The 23202-nt window shown below is 55.4% G+C and overlaps 1 protein-coding gene across 3 annotated transcripts in view; it reads right to left on the bottom strand.

The window, feature by feature from the left end:
- NEDD4L (NEDD4 like E3 ubiquitin protein ligase) overlaps positions 1-23202 on the bottom strand; it is a 267112-nt gene that overhangs the window by 37895 nt on the left and 206015 nt on the right. For 2 of the 3 annotated variants that reach the window (XM_056138057.1, XM_056138059.1), the window contains 7 exons: positions 17564-17614; positions 15336-15397; positions 14835-14937; positions 14107-14273; positions 7897-8029; positions 6370-6546; positions 5288-5362 (listed from right to left, as the gene is read on the bottom strand). In XM_056138057.1, coding sequence (XP_055994032.1) covers positions 5288-5362; positions 6370-6546; positions 7897-8029; positions 14107-14273; positions 14835-14937; positions 15336-15397; positions 17564-17614 — 768 coding nt within the window. The remainder of the gene's footprint in view (positions 1-5287; positions 5363-6369; positions 6547-7896; positions 8030-14106; positions 14274-14834; positions 14938-15335; positions 15398-17563; positions 17615-23202) is intronic. The other variant, XM_056138058.1, reaches the window with a different exon arrangement.

The raw sequence follows: 23202 nt of genomic DNA, 5'->3' as shown, positions 1-23202 counted from the left end.
CCATCAGCAAGAATGCAGGAAACCATGCCAGGCAGACTCCAGCCTTCCGGCAACTTCAGACTCAGATGCAGCTCTCCCAATCCTACCCATCCAGAGTGCTTGTAGCAGAGCCCTTCACAGGCTCCTTCTCACCTGGGTGCCTTGAATACTGCCCAGTGAGGGTACCATCAGCTCTGTCCCACCCAGTGGCCAGTGAAGATTTCTGGCCATGCACCTGACCCTGTTCTACTGCGATCACTGTCCCGGCTCCACCAGTGAAGGCATGCACCCTCCTGGAAAAGCAGGAGTGTGGAAGGGGGTCTGAACTCTGCCGGGACCTCTCTCCCCTCTGCTGAGCACTGATGTGGAGCCTGCAGGTAGCCCCATCTACGTGGATAATCAGAGTGGTGGTTCTGGGTAGGGTGTGCCATTATCCATGGAGAACCACCCATACTCTGCTCTGTGAGAGATGCCCTGGCCCCCGGAGTCAGGGGAGGGGCACGACTCGGTTTCCAACCAGATGAGGTGGGGCCCAGTCTTGGAGTCAGGAGCCCTCTCCACCCATATGTGGAAGTGTCTGTCAGTGTGCGTGCGTGTGCATGCGTCTGTCTGTCTGTCTGTCTGCATTGCATGTCAGTCTGTATCTGCACATTTGCAGGTGTCTGCATGCATGTTTGTGTCTACATCTGTGTGTCTGTGTGTCGGTATGCGTCTGCATGTGTGTGTGTGTGTGTGTGTGTGCACGCATGCATCCCAGTGTGCATTCTGTGCCACTGTCAGCAACATGGTCGGCAGGTACAGGCCCTCCACATGAGCAGGTTGCCTGTTGGGAGCCCCCGTTCCCCCGCCTTCACTGCACACTGCCACACGGCTCCCGAGCTGCCACCACTGTGTGGCCGCATTTACACATGCGGACAAGAACGGAACGATACTCGCTCTGCACAACCACTAACATGCTCCCAAAGCGAATGGAGTGTGAAGCGCTGGCGCTTGGGGTTCCCCGAACTCGCTGCCACCTTGGTGGAGGCCAGATGCGCCCTAGTGATACCTCTGTATCACCAAGATGTGGCAAAGGCCTCAGGAGAAACTTGGGGCTCTCCCTACACTGTGCACAGGGCCCCACTGAGCGGGTTAACGGGGGGGGGGAAGGGGGTGGGCAGGGGGGATCTGTGTTTCTCAGTGATGAGGATGTCTGCCAATTGGTGCACACGTGTCACCGAGTGTGACTGGTGACTGGCGCCCACGGGCCCCAGGGAAGTCAGGTGGCAACGAGGCTGGGATCCGAGACTCTTCTGCACTGTGCCCGCGAGTCTGCACACACCCAGACGTGTCTGAGGGCCACTTTCTCATGTGGAAGTGTGCGACACGTGTTTACCGTGGCAGGTCTGTGAGAAGTCCCAGCGGCTGTTTGTGTGTGAGATACACGCATGTGGAGTCCATGTGAGGCCTCATGTTCTCTCGGGCTGGTGTGTGGACACGCGTCGTGAGTGCGTGGGGGGGAGCCCGGGTGAAAGCGAGGGCTGTGTGGAGTGCACACGGGGTGTGAGGCTGACACGGAGGGATGGACTGGGTCCAGAGGAGGACAGGGATGACGGGGGCCTCGGGGAGGGAGGGCAGGGTGTTCTAGAAAGGTCTGCAAGGGTGTTCATACGGGAGGGGCACCTGAGAGGGCCGGGAGCGGGGGGCACGAGAACTGGGAAGCACTTTGGAAGCACCGAAACCTACTCCTTACACACCCGGCCCTCAGTCAGCGACCTCCTCTGGTCGTTAGTTCCCCAAGGGGAGGGCAGGGCTGTGGGCGGGTCCTGCGGTGCTCACTCCTGGGAGCTCTCCCACTTGCCCCAGCACTCACATCCCCCCACAATGCTCTGACTCTGACTGCATGTTCTGGGGTGCGGGAACGCACACACTGCCAAGAGGGTCTCCAAGCACTGATGCTGTCATGGCCCCCTCAGGAGTGGCTATTCTGCATCAGCAGGGAGCCCAGCTCTGACAGAACGTGCCGGGGTGCCGGCCAGGGGATACCCTGTCACTTGGAACTCCTTGGATTCTAAAGAGGGCTGTGTCCGATGCTCCCGACCCGGGACTTTTGTGCAAATCCCAGTAGTTTAGTTTCTTGCTCTGGGCCCAACCCTGTCCACAGCCAAGGTGAGGCTCCAGGGCCGGTGTGAGCTTGAGTGTCCAACCACACCTGCTGTTTCTCGTGCTCGAGGGCATCGTGTTGAAGCCAGCGATGGTAGACTACACCGAGAGGGAACTTCAACAAGCTCAGGTGACAGAGAACACAGAGAAGCGCCAACCGGGAAAAGTGTTCAGAAGACAAAACCCACACCAAACTGAAGGTTCGGGAAATTCACAGTAAACTCGAGTTACCGATAAGCACGAACACTAGAAATCATTCAAAACACTGAACGGTAATAAAGAATAATGGAGTGGGCCTAGAGAGGTCTTTCTCCAAGACCTTTGAAACGTCTTCATCTTCATCTTCCTCACTCTCACCCGCTGCCCCCAATTCTATGGGAACATCTTCACTCCCGGGCCTGCTGAGTGCTTGGAGCAGATCAAGGTCTTGGGGTTCCTGCTCCCACAGCACTGCCTGGGACGATGAAGCCAGTGGACAGAGCCAATGCCCAGCACTGAGCCCCATGCCCAGCTCTATCTGGAAGGTGGGGCAGGAAGTGCCCGGGGTGGGGATGGCCGAGCACAAGGACATGTGGCTCCTTGGGGTCTCTCTGGGCAGCCCCCGGGCCAGGAAGCTGCCCCTCTCTCATACACAGCAGAAGCTGGTCTGTGGCCAGCCCTGGAAAGGCAGAAATACCTTCTACGTGGTCCAGTGCAATAAGCTCAGCCCACTTGGGGCTGCGTTTCCACTAAATGAGAGTGACCCGAAAAATAGTTCCATTTGAGAGTAACAAATACTCGCCAGGTTTAAAATGAGCAGCACTGGGCTGGAGAGAAACGGGCAGTGGTTCAGGAGCTTGCCTTGCATGCACACAGCCCTGATTCAGTACCTGGAACCACATATAGTTTTTCAAACCCTACCAGGAGTGAACCCTGAGCATCGCCGGAGAGCCAGGAGTAAGCCCTGAGCACTGCTGGGAGTGATTCCTGAGCACAGAGCCAGGAGTAAGCCATGAGCACTGCCAGGAGTGATCTCTGAGCACAGAGCCAGGAGTAAGCCCTGAGCACTGCTGGGAGTGATCTCTTGCATAGAGCCAGGAGTAAGCTTCGAACACCACCAGGTGTGGCTTACTTACCCTCAACAGCAAAAACACAAAAGCCAAAAACAGAACAAAAATTCAACAGCATGTGCAGCTCTAGACCACCCCTGAGCTGATCTCTCTGAAGTCTTCCCAAAGGAAAGACAGGTAAACTGGCACAGTACACCCTGTAACAACCCACCCACGGCTCTGCCTACTGGCTCCAGCAAGGGCATCATTACCGTTGGCTCCTCACCGCCCGTGACAGTGGATGACCGTGCTCTCCTAGCAGGGGCGCTGGGCTGTTAAAGGACAACGGACATCAGTGAAACGCTCTTGGTGGGGGGGGGGGGCACCCACTGCTTCATGGGGAACTGGGCAGCGGCAGCGAGGTAGGGGCACCTGGCCTGTACCCGAGAAGCAGCACCATCACCGTGGCCAGAAAAGACACAAGCATAGAGCTGCTGGCCACCAGAAAGGGTCAGCTCGCAGCCCAGAGTCAGTGGGCAGTGAATGCGCAATGCAGCAGCGTGAGGCGCAGACCCTCTGGCAAAGGCTGTGGTTCTGTGTCCTGCTGTGAAGTCAGCAGCCATGAAGTCTGAGAGCCACGGAACTCAAAGTTCCAGCCAGAGGGCTGGAAAGGATAGCATAATGGGTAGCGCGCTTGCCTGGACATGGCAGACCTGGGGTTTGATCCCTGGGACCCCAGATGGTTCCCTGGAGAACCACCAGGAGCGCAGAGCCAGGGAAGACTGTTGGGTGTGGCCCCCAAATAAAAACTGTTTCAAGGGGCCGCTTGGGCTCAAGGAGTTGACAGTTCATGGAATATGAGGAGGGAGAAATCAGCAGGAAAGTGAGTTCATTAGTCAAAAAAAAAAAAAAAAAGAAAGAAAAAAGAGAAAAAAAGGAGAAGATATTGATTTTGAAAAGGAAATTAAAAAAAAAAAACAAAGCTGGTCAATAATTAGTAAGGAGACCCTTAATCACTAGGGGAGGTGTATGTCCCTGGTTCAGCATAGCTGATTTTGGGGAGACCGGAACTGAGGTTATCCCAGAGAGAACGCTTTTGTCAACTTTCTTAGCCAGGAAAGCCACAACTGAAGCTAGTATGTCCCCCGATGCACGGACTCGTTTTCTCATTCATTTAGGAGATGAGCTGAAACCTAGCGACAAATGGCTTCCAAACAGGGAGGACCCAATGATGGTAAAAATGCAGATGAACCCCCACTGTACCCTCCCACCTCATCCACCCTAAACATGATCACGGGTTTGCAGAAATGAAGGCAGAAAGGCCCCGGTCAAACACCAAGACGAACATGCTAAGGCCACGCGAGAAGACACGGGACAATCACATCCTCGGTCTGACCCGTCCCCAGGGCACCCTGGTCTGCACTCCGACCTGGACACTCATTTTGCTTGTCTTCCCGATACTACACAGCACCCCTTGGTGTTCCGCTTAGCCGCTAGTCGTGGAAACCACAGAGCTGCCCTCACCAGAAGTAGCGCAGAGCATTCGTGGGGTTAAGAGTTTAGGCCATTAGTAATAGAAAGATCACTTGCTGCCAACCCAGAAGAGTTCTTCCTGTTAAAGGGATGCGGCCGGTTCGAAGAATCAGGCCTGGGGGCACAGCCTTTGGGTGTAAATTAGAGAAAAGTGGGGGGTGGGGTTGAGGGGGGGTTTACTTTTTAATTTACTTTTTTTTTGCAGTGGCTGGGGTGGAACCCAGGGTCTCATATGAGCCAAGGCAAATAAATTCTTGCCAAGGCAAGCCAAGGCAAGGGCCGCATCCCCAGTCCCAATGTCACGTAAATAAAACTTAGGGGCCACATGGGTGTGGGAGACGGAGCTTAGGCCTGGCCCACGTCAGGCATCTGAGCAGCACCCCCAGCCCTGTTGAGGCCATTTGGGGGGAGTCTTTCGAGATGGGTGGTCATTAAGGCGGGAAACGAAGGCTGTTCAGAGACACTGTGGACACTCTGGGGCCGGCAGCTCTGACTGGGCAGCGGCCAGGGCCGAGGGACTGGCACAGGAAGAACTCTTCCCCAGGAGCCCCGACCAAAGACAGGAAGGGGAGAGAGGCAGCGAGGCCGGGAGGGAGCGGGGTTACCGGCGGCAGGTGCGCCTGCTCGGCGACGGCCTCCGTGACGCTGCAGGACCTCAGCCTGGACGAGGGCTCTCTCTGCTGCGGGGAGAGGAGGGACAGACGTCAGCAACACGCGTCCACACGTGGCCCCGCGAGGCCTCCCCAGCACCCTGCGTGGGCTTGTGTATATGCGCACCTGCGTGTGTGTATGTGCGCATGAGTGTGTGTGCATGCACGTGCATGTGAGTTTATGTGCAAGCGTGTGCACACGTGTATGCATGTGTGTGCACATGTGTATATGTGCACATGTGTGCATGTATGTGTGCGTGCGTGCATAAGTGCACATGCGTGTGTGTATGTGAGAGTGTGTGCGTGTGCACTGTGCATGCGTGTGCAACGTGTGTATGTGTGCACGTGTGTGCATTTGTGTCGATTGCTGAAGAAACAACGAGGCGGTGTGCTCTCAGCCTCCTGTGGACGCTGACTGCAGCACGAGGACAAACGTGACCTCTCCCCAGGGATTCCGCTGCTTCTCATCACGGTATCAGCAACCCCCGGCCCCCTGCCATGTGCCCTTGGCCCCCAAGTGGAAGTTTCTGGAAAGAGTTGTCCCAGAGGCTGAGAACCCAAGTTCAAATGTCAGCCGCATCCTGGGATCACAACTTCTCGAGAGGATTTGTACTGGGATGAAATCAGGAGACGTTTCCTGCTCCTTGTTCCAAGTATGCCTCAAACAGGCCACTTCGGCTGCTCAGGGAATGTAAACCGGGGATTCTGGAAGACCCGGGGCAGCCCCTGTGGCATGAGGGTACCAGAGCATCTGGCTGGACAGAGAAACACTCCAAGGTCACAGCTGGTGGGGACGAGGCCCTCTCGGCTCGCTCCTCCCTTGGGTCGCCTTTCCTTGGTGCCGACCAGGAAAGGCTCTCGGGGTTGGGTCCGACTTGTGCCCAGACCTGCTTTCCCCCAGGAAGGAAGAACTTTGGCACCTACGGGAGTGATCTGGGGGGACGGGGGCTGGCAGCCCCTGGCCTTAGCTCCTCCCCCAGCAAACAGGAGAGGCGGAATGAGCGCGGTTTCTCGTAGGAGCGGGGCCCGGGACTTACGATCAAAGAGCCGAACTGCTCCCCGTTGGAGTCGGGGGTGATCTGCAGCCTTCGGCTCAGCTCGTCAGACAGCTCCTGGGGGCTCGTCCGAGAGATGGGGGATGACGGAGGAGGGGGCAGCGCCAGGCTGAGGGCGTCTCCGCTGAGATTCACTTCCTCTGAGATGGTCTCCCAAGGCTACCACAGAGCGAGAAGCTGACACAGGTGCTGAGAAGCAGGGGTCCTCCCTCTCCCTCCCAACACACACACACACAGACACACACAGACACACATAGACACACACACACACACGCACACACATGCATCGCCAGGACAACAACTCTAATGAGTGTTTACCAGCTACCCAGGAGGCCAGCCAGGACGAGCACCCCGAGATGGAGTGAGTCCCCCTAATTAACAGATGAGGAAACCGAGGCACGGAGCGTCATCTGCCCAAGGCTAATGGATCTCTGGGAAATGGCAGGGCCCAGCCTTGGAGCCAAGAAGGGCAGGTTCCAGGGGCTGTGCGTTTTGGAATGCTGGGTGACAAGAGTCCTCTGAGCGGTCACTGAAGGCCACTCTGGTGAGCAGGGAGGGAATCAGCCTTAACCCTGGACGGCTGAGGAATCACAGGGAGAAGCAGAGCTGCTGGGAGCTATAATGAGACGCTAGACACAAGCAGCTTTGAGCGAGTCTATGAGGGACGATGCGTTGGGCTTTCCCAGCGGGCATCACTGGGCCCTCCTGTGCTTCCTGAAGGCTTCAAGCCAGTCACCGGCAGGTAAGGGCAGTGGTTAGCCTGCTGTCCCATCACAACGTGCCCCCAAGCATTTACCCCCATACGAAAGGGGAATTAAATCACCATGTCTGCTCATTCAGATGGATGTGTTCTGGGTAATAAAAATTCATTTGGCGGGCTGGAGCAATAGCACAGTGGGTAGGGTGTTTGCCTTGCATGTAGCTGACCCAGGTTCAATTCTCAGCATCCCATATGGTCTCCCGAGCACTGCCAGGAGCAATTCCTGAGTGCACGAGCCAGGAGTAACCCCTGTGCATCGCTGGGTGTGACCCCCAAAGCAAAAAAACCAAAAAAACCAAAAATCTCATTTGGTGCGTTTTGGATAAAACGCCCCAGAGCTAGAACGTGTCTCTAAAGGCTGGAAAGAGAAAACTCAACGGGCTACCTGCATGCTTGCACACTTGCCCAGGTCGGACCCCATCTCTGGTGAGAGTGACCTGGAGCACCTAACCAGGTGCTGTCCCCCCGTTCCTCCCCATTAGAGGAAAAACTTTCAAAGAATTTTATCTGCACCCAACCAAGTCACAGGCCTCAAACTGCCCAGGAACAGTAACCAGGCCACTGTGTGCTCAGTGCAGACCCTGGGAGATGAATGTTAGCATGGAAGCACCTGAGATGGCTGTGACAGGGATCCACACACCCTTCAGACAAGATTGTGCAGCACCTTCTATGCTCCCTCTGGGTCCCCACCATGCAGACAGTGCTGGGGCCTGCAGGGGGCACTGCAGAGCTGGGCTGTGCCCTCCTACCTCGGGGCCATCTCCGCCCTCGCCCGGCTCGGGCTCCAGGTCCTCGCTGATGTGTCTGCGGGAGCGGAAGCGCCGGTGTGCGGCCTCCTGGTTGATCTGCCGGATGTTGCTCTCCGACTCGGCTGACGCATCCCTGCGAGGGACGGGGGAAGGCAGGACAGGCCGTCAGTGGCCCTGTGACAAAACCATGCAACACTCGGGCTGTGATCTGCAGGGAGCCAGGAGGTGGAGCGCCTGCCCTGGAAGCACCAGGCCCTGGATTTGATGATGCCCGGCTCGGCCAACAACAAAACTGCACTCAGGGCTGCAGTTAAGGAGCCTGCTTCATGCCCGGCTGGCTCTGGCCTGACCCCCAACATGGCACAGGCTCTCCCAAATAACACCAGGAGTGACCCCTGAGCATAGTCAGGGCTAAGTCCAGAGCCTGCCAGGCACGGCCCATCCCCCTTCTCAAGTCAATAAACCTACACAGCCTCCCCACACCGACACCCATGACCCATCACAAAGTACTTGAGCCTCTCCTCTCCTTCCCTTGGTTCCATTTCAGTGAAATAAACAGCCCTGAAAGGCATCACTGAGGATTCTGACCTCCTTTTCAGGAACATATGTCATAACGTACAAATCTTTTACGTTCATATCTAAATTTTTTTTTGGGGGGGCGAGGGGTTACCGGGGATGAACTTGGGGCCTCACGTGTGCCAGGCATGTGCCCGACCCCACTGAGCCCTGGCTCCAGGTTTTGTCTAACTAGTGTGGGCCAGTGCCATGTAGGACAGGGAATTTCCGCTGCTGGTCATGGTTCATGTTGCAGGGAACTAGTAAACTTTCAAATAAATCTTTGTCCGACTGAAGCAAGGTGTGTACAATCCAAACACCCATGTGACGTTCCAGCACAGACCGCGGAGTGTCACTGCCAGGCAGATGTCCCTGCAGGTTGGACATGCACAGGCCAGAGGCGCACAGCTCAGGGATTGCGGAGACCCAGTGATAGGGGCCATCTCAGGAAGAAGCGGGCACTGAACCCTGGGAACATGTTCCAGATGGACCCTAGCCCACTGCTCTCTCTAGGGAGAGAGGGACAGGTGAGGGCGCATGGTGGCAGGAGGGGACAGGTGGGGGCACTCACTCCCAGCTAGGCTAGCCCTGGGGACCCTCCTGAAGTCATGAGACCAGCCAGTGCTGGTCATGAGCAAAGGTCAAACAGGCAGGACGTGGGGACATCAGATCTGACAGACAGCTCGGCGCTGGGGCATTTGGATGGCCTCAGCAACTGGACACTGCTTTCCCGCCTGTTTCATGCTGGTAGGAATCCAAACTGTGCGTGTGTGTGTGTGTGTGTGTGTGTGTGTGTGTGTGTGTGTATGCATGCTCGTGTTCACTCATGCAGGCACCCACTGGAGGGCGCTCTGCACTATGAAGCTTACATGCTCACAGAATCATACAATCTTCTAGTAGGGGTGTGTGTGTGTGTGTGTGCGCGCGCGCACATGTGTGTTTGGTGCATGTGTAAATCCTCTACTGGGAATTGTGCACCAAACGTGATGTGTGTGTCTCTGACTGCAACTCTCCGTCAGGCGTTGAAACCATCCACTCAGCCTTGGAAAGTTTTGCAGAAAATTACAGGCAATCTTCCCTTTGGGAGAAAGAGCACTTGAAGGATTTTAGAGTGGAAGTTAAAATGTCAAAACATTTTTCAGAGGGGAAAAAAAAAATCTTGTGATCTTTCAATAAGGCACCATAGTGAGCAAGAATGATGTCACAGCCCATGTTTCAAAATATGCAGAAACAATATCCCAGACCTGCTGAAATACAGCATTAGCCAAGGGCCCTTGAGAAAGAGGCGCCCTCTCCAACGAAGGCTGGAAAACATCTCACTTCTTGTCCTGAAATAGAGCCATGCCGGGTCGGGGAATAAGAACCACCCACAACTCCCAGTGCAAACCCATGAGGGTGTTTTCAGATCTACTTCAGGGATGGTTTCGGCATGTCCATCAACATTATTACATGGTGAGAGAAGGGGGGGAGGAGGGAGGCCGACTTCCACGAAATTCACATGATAATAGTAATCCCCACTAATCCCAGTGGAGGGCGCTCTGCACTATGAAGCTTAAATGCTCACAGAATCATACAATCTTCTGGGGTGTGTGTGTATGTGTGTGTGTGTGTGTGTGTGTGTGTGTGTGTGTGTGTGTTTGGTTGGGGCTTGCAGTGTCTACCCTTGCTTCCACAGGCCATTCAATTCTTAAGCACGTGGTTTTCCGAAAGTAACTGCAGGTGTGAACAGAGAGAAGCTGGGAAGGATGAGAGCCATATCGCTTCACAGTGACTGGCCGTCTGTGGAAACGTTTTCCGTCTTGGAGTCTCACCAGCACACGCAGCTGTCACATGAGACACCGTCCACGGTTTCCTGGGTGCACACAGAGTCATGAGTGCTCTGAGTCCTGACACAAGCTTGATCCTCACAGCACTTCAGATAAGGGACTAGGGGTGGGGAGGAAAGTGAGGTTGTGCTGTGGCGTGCCTGCACGTGGATACTTAGGGAGGAGCCTGGAACTCCGGGAGGGCTGGTTTTATGTTTCTGGCGATGCTCAAGCCTTCCTTCTGCCTCTGCACTCAGGGATCATTCCTGGAGGTCTTGGGGACGCTGGGGATGGAACCCTGGTCGGCTGCATGCAATGCAAGCGTCTGACCTGCCATGCCATCACCCTAATCCCAGAAGGGCTGATTTTTAAAAAGCAGGTATTTAGTCTCCTTAGTCAACCAGCGACTGGCAACTGCTTAGGAACAAACATGGGCCGGAGCCCATTCCCAGGCCTAAAGCAGTACCGCACCTTGGCATCTGAAATCCCAGTCAGGGGGCTGCAGGGCTAATAGGGAGATGAGATCCACACAGGCTGTTTGTGTTCGATTATGAATTGAATGAGCAGGATGCTGATGCCGACTGGGGGCTGAACTGGGCACTCAGGGGGAAGATGAAAATACTTTAGGATGTTTCTGAGCTGCCCAATCAACACAAAATGGCTTAATTGGGGGCAAGAAAAAAAATTTAAGACGTGTTTTTGGTCATTTTCTTCAGTCCCTAGTATTACAAGTTTCTTTGTCCTTAGACACTCATGGAAAGTTTAGCAAGATAGGAAAAAAAAATCAGTGCAGATGTTCAGGGCCAGTTAGAGTCAGGGTGTTAGATCAATGATCTGCAGACCCCCAAGTGACTCAGCAACTATTCAGCAGTTACCTGGATGCAATAAAATCACTGCCAAGACAACAGGTTTTCCTCCATAGCATCTCTGGAATGGGTTCCCAAGCACCAAGTCAGGAGTAGCTCCTGAGCACCGAGTGTGCCACAAAACAAAACAAAGGGGAACGAATTCCATATCCTCATACCACTCAAGGACAGAGTGAGTGGGCCCCTCTCTCTTAGCTAACTTCCCTGCTTTCTAGAAGTCCTGTGTGTCTGCTGAAAGGAAGGGCTGCTCACTTCTGCTGATGCACACTGGACAGGTCAGTCCTGCCTGTGACCCTAGCCTGAACCCCATGTGAACCTGAACTTGAGTAAAGCACCCCACATTGTCCTACACTGCTATGGGCTGCGGCAGAGCCCAGTTATACAATTTTATACAATATACGAATTGCTCGAGCAGGCACCAGTAGCGTCTCCATTGCGAGACTTGTTATTACTGTTTTTGGCATATCGAATACATCACAGGGAGTTTGCCAAGCTTTGCCATGTGGGTGAGATACTCTCGGTAGCTTGCCGGGCTCTCCGAGAGGGGCGGAGGAATCGAACCCGGCTCATCCGGGCCAGCGGCGCGCAAGGCAAACGCCCACCGCTGTGCTATCGCTCCAGTGTGAAAACACAGAAACCCATTAAAGTTTTCCTTGGAACTCCCACAGAGTCCCACCGCCAGAGAGACTGTGCCCCTCCACTAATGGCCCCAGCACAGACCTCAACTTGCAAGCTACTTCTCAGTGACGAAGGACATTACTCTGTGGGTGATTTTCTGTGGAGGACATTACTCTGTGGGTGATTTTCAGTGAAGGAGGACACTATTCTGTGGGTGATTCTCTGTGGAGGACATTACTCTGTAGGCGAATTTCTGTGGAGGACCTTACTCTGTGGGTGATTTTCAGTGAAGGAGGACGTTATTCTGTGGATGATTCTCTATGGAGACATTGCTCTGCGGATGATTCTCAGTGAAGGTGGACATTATTCTGTGGGTGATTCTCAGTGAAGATGGACACTACTTTGTGGTAATTCTCCATGGAGAACATTATTATGTGGGTAATTCCAGTGAAGAAGGACATTACTCTTTGAGTAATTCTCAGTGAAGAAGGACATTACTCTGTGGGGAAATTCTCCATGAAAAAGGATGTTACTCTGCATGATTCTCAGTGAAGGTGGAAATTACTTTGCAGTGATTCCCTTTGGAGGGGGACTTGACTTGGTGAGCCTCTGTGGAGGAGGACGTTACCCCGTGAGTGATTCTCAGTGAAAATGGGCACTATTCTGTGGTGATTCTCCATGGAGGAGGACATTACTCTGTGGGGAGTGACCTTTAGCAGGTCTTCCTCTGTGAGCAGCTAGTGGTCACAGTTCCATAGGGGTCATGTGACATGTGGGAGCTCAGGGGTTCCTTCCAGTGAGGTGAGAAGCAGGAAAGGTGCTCTGCTTAGGGGCTAGTACCAAGATCCACCCATCAAGGGAAGGGAGTCCCACTATCACCACAGCCAGAGAAACCAAGTAGCTTGCAACAGTTTTAGGGACTACAGCAATCACTACGAGGGAAATAGAAAATAAAAAATAAAATGCAACACCAACAATTCCCATTTCTGTTTCTATGGGACACAGGCCAACAGAGCGTTCACTGATCCGAAGGCTGGTGTCCACGGTGCCCTGGGACAGAGGCTGATGGGGTCTGAGAACTCACCTGGGTTCTGCCTCGTCTAAGAAACAATCACAACAGGCTCAGCCACCTTCCCTGCTCTCGTGCAGAGTGTGTGCCTGATTCTCAGAGAACAGGGTTCCCAAACACACCCACCATCCCACTGCAAATACCCCCAGTTTAAAAACCATCACTGGAACGGGGCCAGTGGGAAAGCACAATGGGTAGGGTTCTTGCTTTGTACTTGGCCGACCTGGGTTTAATCCCCAGCATCCCAAATGGATTCTGAACCCACCAGTAACGACCCCTGAGTGCAGAGCCGGGAGTAAGCCCTGAGTACCTCGTGTGCGGCCCAAAACCAAAACAAAACAAAACAAAAAAATAAAGCAAACCAACAAAAAAATCTTTCAATGAGAAACTTCTTTCAGATTCTAGTTAGGATGTAAATGACCTGGCTTGCTCTAACTGCATACTAAAATTGATATAATTGATTGATCACTCTCTTAGCTGCTAGGGAATTCACGATTCAGAAAGTGACTTTTCCTTTGTCTTCTTTTAACACTTGAGTTGTAGGTAGTTTCAGGCTGTGCCTCAGTACTGCCATTTAAAAACAAGCTGCTCCAATTTATATTTAAATTTACAGTAGTGGAGGTTTAACGAGTATTTGCTATCATCAGACCAAAAATTGCCAAAGAAACAAAACAGTAATCAGTTGGCTGCACCCCGAGGCAGTGGAAGAGATTAGAATAAACAGTAATTACTGATTCTTCGTGTGCAACCCTTCCCCCTGTGTTTCTGAGGATACCCAGGGGAGGAGACAGATACCCACTCCCCCAAAAGGGGAGGGAAAGGTTTTCAGAGGCTGTCCCGATCAGAGGAGACCACGAAAACCAGAGACCGGAGGAGAACCGCGCCTGACCATCCTATCCTGCAGGAAGCTTTTGCTTGGATTGAAGCCTGGACAGGAAACTGGATGGGGTGGGTGGGCATCACTGTCCATGTGTGGAATCACGGGGATGTGCCCGCTCTCTGCTGTCGGCTCAGCAGACCTCAGAGGTCCCAGGCCAGAGGAATTCCCCGTCTGCAACGGCAGAGCGGGACAGAAGGGCGTCTGCTCGGCACCTCTGTAGGCTCCCCCGTGCACTTCAGCTTCAGAAGAATCCCAGAGAACCCCACAATCACATGCTGACACCGTGGGGGAGGGGGCTCACCCTTGGACCCAGAGGTGCAGGGTGTGGGGATGTTGCATCCCTGACAACCACATACAAGTCCGCCAACCCCAGGGCGCAGACAGAGAGGGCGGGCCCGGGGCTGGGCGAGGACTCACATCAGGCTGGGCCGGTGCCACTGCGTGCTGCGATTGTTGTGGTTGACGTAGTAGGTGCGCCCCAGGTTGTCCACTTTTTCTTCCCAGCCCGGGGGCAGAGGCGGGGGCGGCAGCTCCTCCTGGTGCTGTGACGCAGGGTCATTGGAGTCCACGACCTCCCAGCCATGCTGCGCGGGAGTCAAAGGTGAGCGTGTGAGTTGGCCGCGGGGCAGGGGGCAGCCCGCAGACAGGACAGTCCCTCATCCCTGCCCCTCTGCTCTCTAGCTCGGACAGGAGCGTGTGTGTGGGCGCACCCTGATCCCGGTGCAGGCCAGCCCCCGCTGGGAGGGGCTGAGAAAAACCCCCGCGGACGGGATGCCCAGTCAGCTGGGCTGCCCCTTGTGGTGGCCGTGGAGGGGACAGGAGGATGTGGATGCAAAGGGTCGGGGGATGGCACAGTAATGGCACCTACCCCTCACCAGCCTGATCTGACTCAGCGGTTGCCTGGGTGGAACAGGGAGATGGCACAGGTCCGAGAGCGATCTGGCAGGGGATGCGTGATCAGTGTCCCTGCACGGCACGGCACAGCGGGGCCTTGCAGGTGCATGTGTGTGTGCATGGGTGCATGTGTGTGCGTGCACATGCATGCGTGTGGGTGTGGGTGCATGCGTGCATGTGGGCGTAGGTGTGTCTGTGCCAAGCCTGCCCTGTGGGGTGGAGCTGGGGCCAGGCCGCCGCTTCGTGCTCACCTCCATGTCTTCCCTCTGCTCGCCATTCTCCTCGTCCTGGCCGCCGTTTTTGGGCATGTACGCCATTTTCAAGCGCAGAAACCCCTTCACGCGAGACTTGTGACTGCAACAGGAGAAAGGAGGGTCAGAGCGGGGGCACCTGGCTCCATCGCTCAGATCTGCAACGACTTATTAGCATTTGTTAATTTTTTTTTTGGGGGGGAGGGCTACACCTGGTGATGCACAGGGGCTACTCCTGGCTCTGTGGCTCAGGAATTACTCCTGGCGGTGCTCGGGGGACCCTATGGGATGTGGGGCTCGAGCGTGGGCTGGCTGCATGCATGCATGGCAACATTGCCCTACCAGCTGTGCGACTGCTCTGGCCCCTGCCATGACTTTTCCAAAGGAGGCAACAGAGGCCAGCAGGGGCCTGAGAAGGTAGACGGCCCGGAGCACCACAGACCTGACAGCCCCACAGCCCCCTGGCCCGTCCCCCCAACCCCCACCCCCCAGGCACCTCACCTTCTTGGCCTGAGGAGAAAATCCTTGAAGGTGTAGGGTCGCTCCATGGTGGGGTCTTCGGTCTGGAGGAAAGAGAGAAACCCGCTTTCAACATTCCGGGGAGGAGCGGGGTGCGGGTGGCGGTGTGCTTTGTGCTTGTTTGTGAAAAGGAGGATTTCTGGAGGGCTCAGAGTGACTTTGTTTCTGAAAAGGGGGCGAGGAGCCAGGGAACTTTGGGGACCTCTGATCAGCACTGGGGGAGGCTGGTGAAAGGTTCCTTCTTGCGAGACTGGGGCGCGCTCCTCCTAAGAGCCACTAGATGGCACTAGCGACATCTGCTTCGAGGAGCCAGTGGCAGCCTGAGATGACAAATGACAAAAGGACAGTCGTTCTGGAGGCCCAGTGTCCTTCCTCATGGCAGGCTCCAGCTCAGGCCATTCCTTAGCGTCAGGAGCCAGTGTCCCTGGGTGCCTGCCTGGCCCCAGGAAGCCGGACATCCACAGCGGGTCGGCGGGAGAACACATAGGGCTGTTTCACATGGACACTGAAGGAAGCCTGCAGCTGGAGTTGCCAGAAGGACCAAGTCCTCCAAGACCCATCCCGGGGGCCTCAGAAAACAGTGAAGCCCTGTGCTGGGGCTAGAAAAAAATGTAACTGTAGTGTTTTAAAAAACAAAACAAGGGTTCAAGAGCTGGCTAGAGGGTTTGGAGTGTGGGAAGTGCATGTAGGAAGCTCGGGCTCAACCCTCAGCACCATATATGGTCCCCTGAGCCCCACCAGGAGTGATCCCTGAGCACTGAGCCAGGAGGAAGCACCACTGGGTGGGCTCCCCACACCTAGACGCCCACAACAAACCAAAAAATCCAAAGCAGTCTCTATTTCATTGTAAAAAATCAGTTGGTCCAAATCAAGAAACTGGGGGGGTGGGGTGGAGTGGTGTGTGTGTGTGTGTGTGTGTGTGTGTGTGTAAGCTTTCATTAATTAAAAAAATGTTCCCTGAGGCAGAGTCTCAAGTACCCAGACTCTTTAATTAATTAAACACAACTTAAACACATGTGGCCACGCCGCGTCCACTTTGCTAGCGGGGTCCCTCCTATACCCCCAACTCACCGTCCCTGATTTCTAGGCCATCCCTTCTGCTCTCGGAAAGCCATCTGCTCATTGGTGCGTTTCTCAGTCATCACTTCTAGAACATACGCTCTTGAGAGCAGCGGCCTGGATCTGTTCTCCCTGAGCCCCGGTGCCAAGCACATGGCTGGCACAAGTGGGCACTTGTATAAGTGAGTGATTCATTCCTGCGAGCTGCAGAGAGCTAACCAGGCCACGGACATGGCATTCCATTGTTCCCGCAGCCTCGGGCTCCCAGCTGCCTCTCTCAGTCCTTGAGACTAGCCATAAAACACCGCCAGAGTTTGGAGGCCGCAGACACCCTCGGTCTAACCCACCGACGCGGAAACAGCAGCTTTAGAGAAGAGCAGCAGTGACAGTGCAGGGACTGTCATGCTGGCGCCTTTCGGAGCCGGAGTGGCCACAGGGGCCCATCTCTCTGTGGCTGAGGTCAGGCCGGCGGGGCACACTCCCCGTTTTCTAAATCAGGGGTTTTTGCCTCCCCGTTTCGCCCCCAGGGCCCAGGTGTCCTGGGACATGAAACCCGGGGCCTGGTTCTCCTGTTCAGTGGGCATCACGGAGCAGGGCAGCTGCAGAACACAGCCTGCTACGGGCTCCGGGCACCACCTGTGCCTTCATTTGACGGGGGGAAACTGAGGCCCAGAGAGGAACCCTAACCGTCAAAGGCACCGTTGCATGAGGCCCGCAACTGCCCACCCCACTGACCATGAAAGCTTGACCTTGGGAGAACCGGGACTGAGGTTTTGGGTGCGGGGGCCCTCCCAAGAAGGGCTAGGGTTGGGAAGGGCTGCAGGCCACGCCCTGATGCTCAGCCAACCAGGTCCTTTGATGTGACACTGGCTGGCCCTGCCCGGCCTGCAGGGAGGGGGTCTGTAGGGCCACACTGGGTGATGCCAGAGATGTATGCATGCTCGGGCCTCATGCATGTGTGCCTGTACCCGCTTGTCAAGGAGCTTCCCCTTCTGGCTGGCTGGGGCCCTCCCGGTGAGGCCTGTCTAAGCTGCTGGCCTGTCCCACTTTCAGGCCACTGCTGGGGCCTCTGGAGATGACTGAGGGCATGGGAGAGGGGGGGGTCCTTACCGGAAATGGGGGAGGGGCACGGGTGGGGGCGGGGTCCTTACCGGGAGATGGCTGAGGGGCACGTCCACCTGTCCCAGGAAGTCGTCGCGTGTCTGTGAGGAGGAGAGCAGAGAGTTAGCGGTTCTGGGGAGCACTGAGTGTTATGTTTGTAGAGACGTTTCTCCTGGGGGTGTCAGGGCGCAAGGGGGATAGTCCCCCAGGTGGGAGGAGAGGGTCCTGAGAGGCTCATTCACCACCTGGGAGGTGGCCACCAGGGCCCAGGGTAGCAGCCTCCCTGGGGAACGGGGCAGGAGGGAGTGGGGCCCGGAATGCAGAGGACAGTGAACACAGCTGGCCCTGGTGAAGACACACCCACACTCACTCCCTGGAGAACGCGCAGGAAGCCCAGAGTCTGTCCCAAGAGAAGAGCGCAAATGACTGATCAATAAGCCAATGCTGAGTGCCCCGAACACGCTGCTTCCAGGATGGAGTTGTGGACCAAGAGTCAAGAGTGGCCAGTGCAGGGAGCCCTGCCCACTTCTGGGTAGCGGGACACACACACACACACACACACACACACACACACACACACACACACACACACCCCGTGGCTGCATGTCAGACGCCACAGCCTGGTGACCCTCAGAAGAAAACCTACAGTTGCTTGTACCACAGCCGAGACACGGGAACGCAGGGAAGTTTTTCCAGTTGGAACCGACCCTTCTCTGCACCTGGGTGAGGAGCAGCTGGGGAAGATCCAGCAACACCCCGACCCCCAAGCTGGCTCTGAGTTTCACTGCTGGAGGCTGACCCTGAGGTGCTCGACCACGTGGAAACTGCCTTCTGACCGCAGAAGAAGAATGAGCGCTGCTGAAATGGCTCCAGGCCTGGGAACCCGCGAGGGGCAAGAGGCTTGAAGTCTGCCAGCAGCGTGTGAGGACACGGAAGACCAGACGCCCGGGTCCATGCATGTGTGAGGGACAAGCTCCCTGGCTGATCACGGAAGTGCCCCCAGAGCCAGCAGGCAGGGGACCCTCTCTGTCACAGGGCCAGGGCCATTCCTGGACTCCACTTACTTGACTGAATGAGGATGATAAAAGTCAGCCCCCCTGTGGCAGGGCATTCCCTTTTGTTCTCTCTCTCCTTTTGGGTTGTGGTTTGCAAAAGAGGCATTGAGTGGCAATCATGTTTGGTCTATAGTCTACTTTCAGCATGCTTCTCCCATCCTGGGAGGATCCTCCCAACACCCTTTAAGTCTACAACTGTACCTCCTGGTGTTTCACTAATAAAAATTAAAAACAAACAAAAAAAACATAATGCCCAAAATTAGAAAGAGAATATTGGGGAAATTGTCCGCCATAGAGGGGGGTGAGGATTGGGATGTTGGTAGGGGGAGAGATTGATGGTGGAAAATGTGCACTGGTGGAGGGATGGGTGTTCCATCATTATATGGCTGAACCTCAAACATGAAAGCTTTGTAACTATATCTCACAGTGATAAAATGAAAACAAAAAAGTAAAAAAAAAAAAGTCAGCCCCCCTCCCCTGGAGAGCACAGTAGGTGCGGCGGATGTAGCGTCCTCGCTCAGGAGTCGTGCCTACCCAACGTGACCCAAAGGTATCTCCAGACTCCCCTCCCTGTGGGAGCCGAGGAGGAGGGAGACGTGGGCCCAGCCCTTCTAAGGAGAAGACAGTCACCAGGTCACTCCCACCTGAGCTCTAGGAATGGCCACTGCTTGCACTGGCAGGTGACAAAAAGCCACCGCTGTCCCCGAGGCCCAGGCAGACGTGCTGGGGAGACGCTTGGGCTGTAAATGGATCAAACTCAACCTTCCCAGAAGACTGGAATCTGCCCCTAAGGACCACAGAGCCATCGGGAGGGTCACAGAGCCACGGGGAAGATGCATGGGAGCACGTGGAGAGCCCTAGAGCATGGGGAAGGCCACGGGGAGGGCGATGGTGCCACCACACAGGGAGCCACAGAGCCATGCAAAGGGCCACACTATCACACGGAGAACCACAGAGCCACACGGAAGGCTACCATGTGGTATTAAGTCTCCACAGTTGCTATAGCAACCACAGCAAGTTCTTTTTAGCTGTCACCATCAAAAGCTGAACAGCCTCTGCACTACAGCAAGACCCACCCAGAACTAACATTTTCCAGGGGGCATTTTTTTTAAAGGGGTGAGAAGTGTGCTTGGGCCACATCCTGTGGTGCTTGGGGGCTACTGCCAACTCAGTGCTCGGCTGTTCCTGCGGATGGTACCTGGGAGAGGCCCTGTGGTACAGGGGCTCAAACTAGAGGTGGCCGCATGCAAGGTAAATGCCCTAAGCCCTGGCCAACCTCCCACCATTTCCTGGGCATCTTCTCCTAGGAATGATTAGGTCATGACTCCAAAGAACAGATTCCCAGAGACAAGGAAATATAGGCACTAGTGCCTATGCCAGAGAAAGGAATTTTTTTTTTTTTTTGCTTTTTGGGTCACACCCTGCGATGCTCAGGGGTTACTCCTGGCTTTGCACTCAGGAATTACTCCTGGCGGTGCTCAGGGGACCATATGGGGTGCTGGGAATCGAACCTGGGTCAGCCACGTGCAAGGCAAACACCCTACCCGCTGTGGTATCACTCCAGCCCCAGAGAAAGGAATTTTAAAGCCAAGACACTGTGGCGAGAATGTTCTCTCACATACCACAGCAAGCAGCACAGTTCCAACAGGAGCAGACGGTTCTCTGGGCCCTCCTTGCAGTGCACGTGGGCCCCCACGCGGCACCCGCAGTCGCAGTGGGGACAGGCCCTATTTTCAGCTCGGTCTGAATTCCCTAGACAACAACGAGCTCGAGACGCTTCTACAGACGCTTTCAGACGAAATGTCATGGGCTCTTCCTCAGTTCACTGTCTGAACGTCAAGATGCAGCGAGTTCAGGTGCTGCTGTCTCCCCCACGGGACCCTAGGGCGGCTTTGTCGTTGCAGACAAAAGGACAGGCGCCTGCTTCTGCCCCCCCCCCCCCCCAGGCTTGACGGCAGCACTGGCGGGTCAACTGCAGGTCTGGGGTCGGGGGCTTGGGGTGACATGGAGCTGGAGTCTGGCCACCCACACCCCCACCTGGCACCATGGTGGGCCCCAGCTTCTGGGGCGGGGCTTCTGCAAAACCCATTTCCCCCTCCCACCTGGCTCTCTGGTCTGACGACCACGGGCATGTTATGGAAAGTTAGGGAGCAGCCACCAAGCCCAGGCACTTCTCTGTACCCACCTGTCAGGGGCCAACACCCAGCACCCGACCAGATGCAGGTACAGACTCTGAGAAACACACACAGCTTCCAGCTGTCGTTCCAGCAGGCCAAGAGCGCAGGCCTGGAGGCCCTGGTGCCATCACCAGTGCCACACGACCCCGGAGCACTAAGCTGAGAGTCGGCCCTGAACACACAAACGAAAAAGTCCTCATAAGAGCCGGAAGCTGCTAGCAAGGACTGCATTCTGGATAGTTCTCCTGACCGCCGGAGAAGCAGGAGTGTGAGGAGGGTACTGAGGCGAGATGCGAGAGGGTTGGGTTCTCCAGGGGCAGGGGGTTCACAAGATGGGCTCCTCCCGGGCAGAAGCCCCGATGGTGTTGGGGAACTTCCTCTCTGGGTGATGTGCGCCAAGTCCTGAGCCCCGAGCCTGCTGGGATGATGTAGAAATAGGCCCCCACGAGCAACCAGGAGAAGGTGGGAGCCAAGATCCGGGAGGGGCATGATGGGTGACACTGCCCGGGGGGTGCAACCCCCACTCTGCACCCCCACACCTGCCTCCTTTCTTCTCCCATTTGTAAGAGAAGCCTTCAGCTCTCCCCAGGGTGCTGGCTGACACCCGCCTACGATAAGTGGCGGCAAGCTGACAATCGGGGCAAGAAGAAGCCCCTGGTCTGTCCCCTCCTGCAGGGTCTGGGGCACAGGCTGACATCACTGTCCCTTACCGAGCCTCAGGGCTGTATGGCTGCTCAAGACCTCCCATGCTTGGGGACACTGGGGCTGGGAGCTGCACTGGTGGAGGGATCGGTGTCGGAAATCTGTGTGACTGAAACCCAATCATGAATGAATTTGTAATGCTCCATCTCACGGTCATTCAACAAAACAAACCAAACTAAAATAAAACAAAACAAAAACCCCTCCTGTGCTGAAGAACTGGCTGTGGCTTATGTCTGTGACAATGTGGATGGAGAAGTCCTTTGCGCGTGACCGTCACCCCTCAGGGAAGGACGTGTGTTCACCGAGACTCTGAGAATCTGATTCAGGGTACAATCCGCAAGGCAGCTCCATGGATGAGCACAGGCACCGCATCAAGGACATCTAAGTCTGCTCCCCGCACTGCACGGTGCCCCGAGCCCGGGGGATAGCCGGCCTGCAGCCTGGGACCCCCATCCTAGCTCACTGGGCAGCCTCCAGCTGGACTCGGGGAGAACCCAGAGACTCCTGGAAAGGGAACCCTAGGCCCAGCCCTCCCTGTGTGTCCCTGAACTGATGCGTGTCCTCTAGTGCCCCCCCACCCGCAACTCTCTGCCTTGGGGTGCACGGGAACACTTCCAACAGTGCTGCAGCTGGGGGGGCCCACTGAGCGGTTCCATGCTGCGTCAGGGTGGAACCAGGGTTTGTGCTCTGCCACAAAGCAGAGTGTTTCAGACTGGCCCCTAAAGCCCCCACAGACAGGTCCTTTACAGATGCCATGGGCATGGGCTGCTTAACAACTTTCTAGATCACTCCACCAGAGTTTTAAGAACTTTCTAGATCCTCCCACCACTGTTTAAGAATTTTCTAGATCCTTCCACAGGCATAAGAACTTTCTAGATCCTTCTGTCACTGTTTAAGAACTTTCTAGATCCTTCCATTGCGATTTAAGAAATTTCTAGAGTTCTCCATCACTGTTTAGGAGGTTTCTAGATCCTTTCATTTCTGTAACCACAGTTTAAGAACTTTCTAGATCCTTCCATCACCGTTTAAGAACTTTCTAGATCCTTCCATTGTGATTTAAGAACTTTCTAGACCCTTCCACCGCCATTGAAGAACTTTCTAGATCCTTTCATAGCCATTGAAGAACTTTCTAGATCCTTCCATCTGCCTTCTCTATCCCCCATCTCCTGGATACAGCTGCTGCCTCATACTGCCTCTCATCACTCCATATTCCAGAATCACCACCCGCTTTTCCTGACTTCCAAAGGCTCCTTGTCACCCTTTCCAGTAGCTTTGTGGGGTTGGGGGGCTTCGCTGGGCGCTGAGACACGTGGGCAGCTGAGGCCTGGAGGAGAGGACCACCCGCGTCCTAGCCCGCCTCCTGCGGCAGGGCCTCACAGCACGCGCTCCAGCCGAGTTCTCTCCTTGACCCAGGAACACTCAGGTGTTTAAATGTCAAGCCTGTGAAAATGGGTTGCGGTGGTCAATGGACACGGCCAGCCTTGGAACATGTCTGGAACGTGTCTGATTCATGAACCAAGGCGGCTGCTCGGGTTGGGACCCAGCAGAAACCAGCCTGGAACAATTTTTTTTTTTAACTGGGGTCAGGGGAGCTACGGGGCATATTCCTGGAGGTGACAACGGAACCAGACAGTGCCAGGAACCAAGCCAGGTTCCTGCACACAAAGCCTGCATGCCAGCCCTTGGAGTGCCCATCTCGCCAGCCGCAACCTCACACACTAACCCACACTGGGGAATTTTACACTGGCCACCACC

This window comes from Sorex fumeus, unplaced genomic scaffold (genome assembly GCF_029834395.1).
Source record: "Sorex fumeus unplaced genomic scaffold, SorFum_2.1 ptg000128l, whole genome shotgun sequence".
Lineage (NCBI taxonomy): Eukaryota > Metazoa > Chordata > Mammalia > Eulipotyphla > Soricidae > Sorex > Sorex fumeus.
Note: the sequence above shows the minus strand (reverse complement) of the source record. Positions and strands in the feature narration are given on the sequence as shown.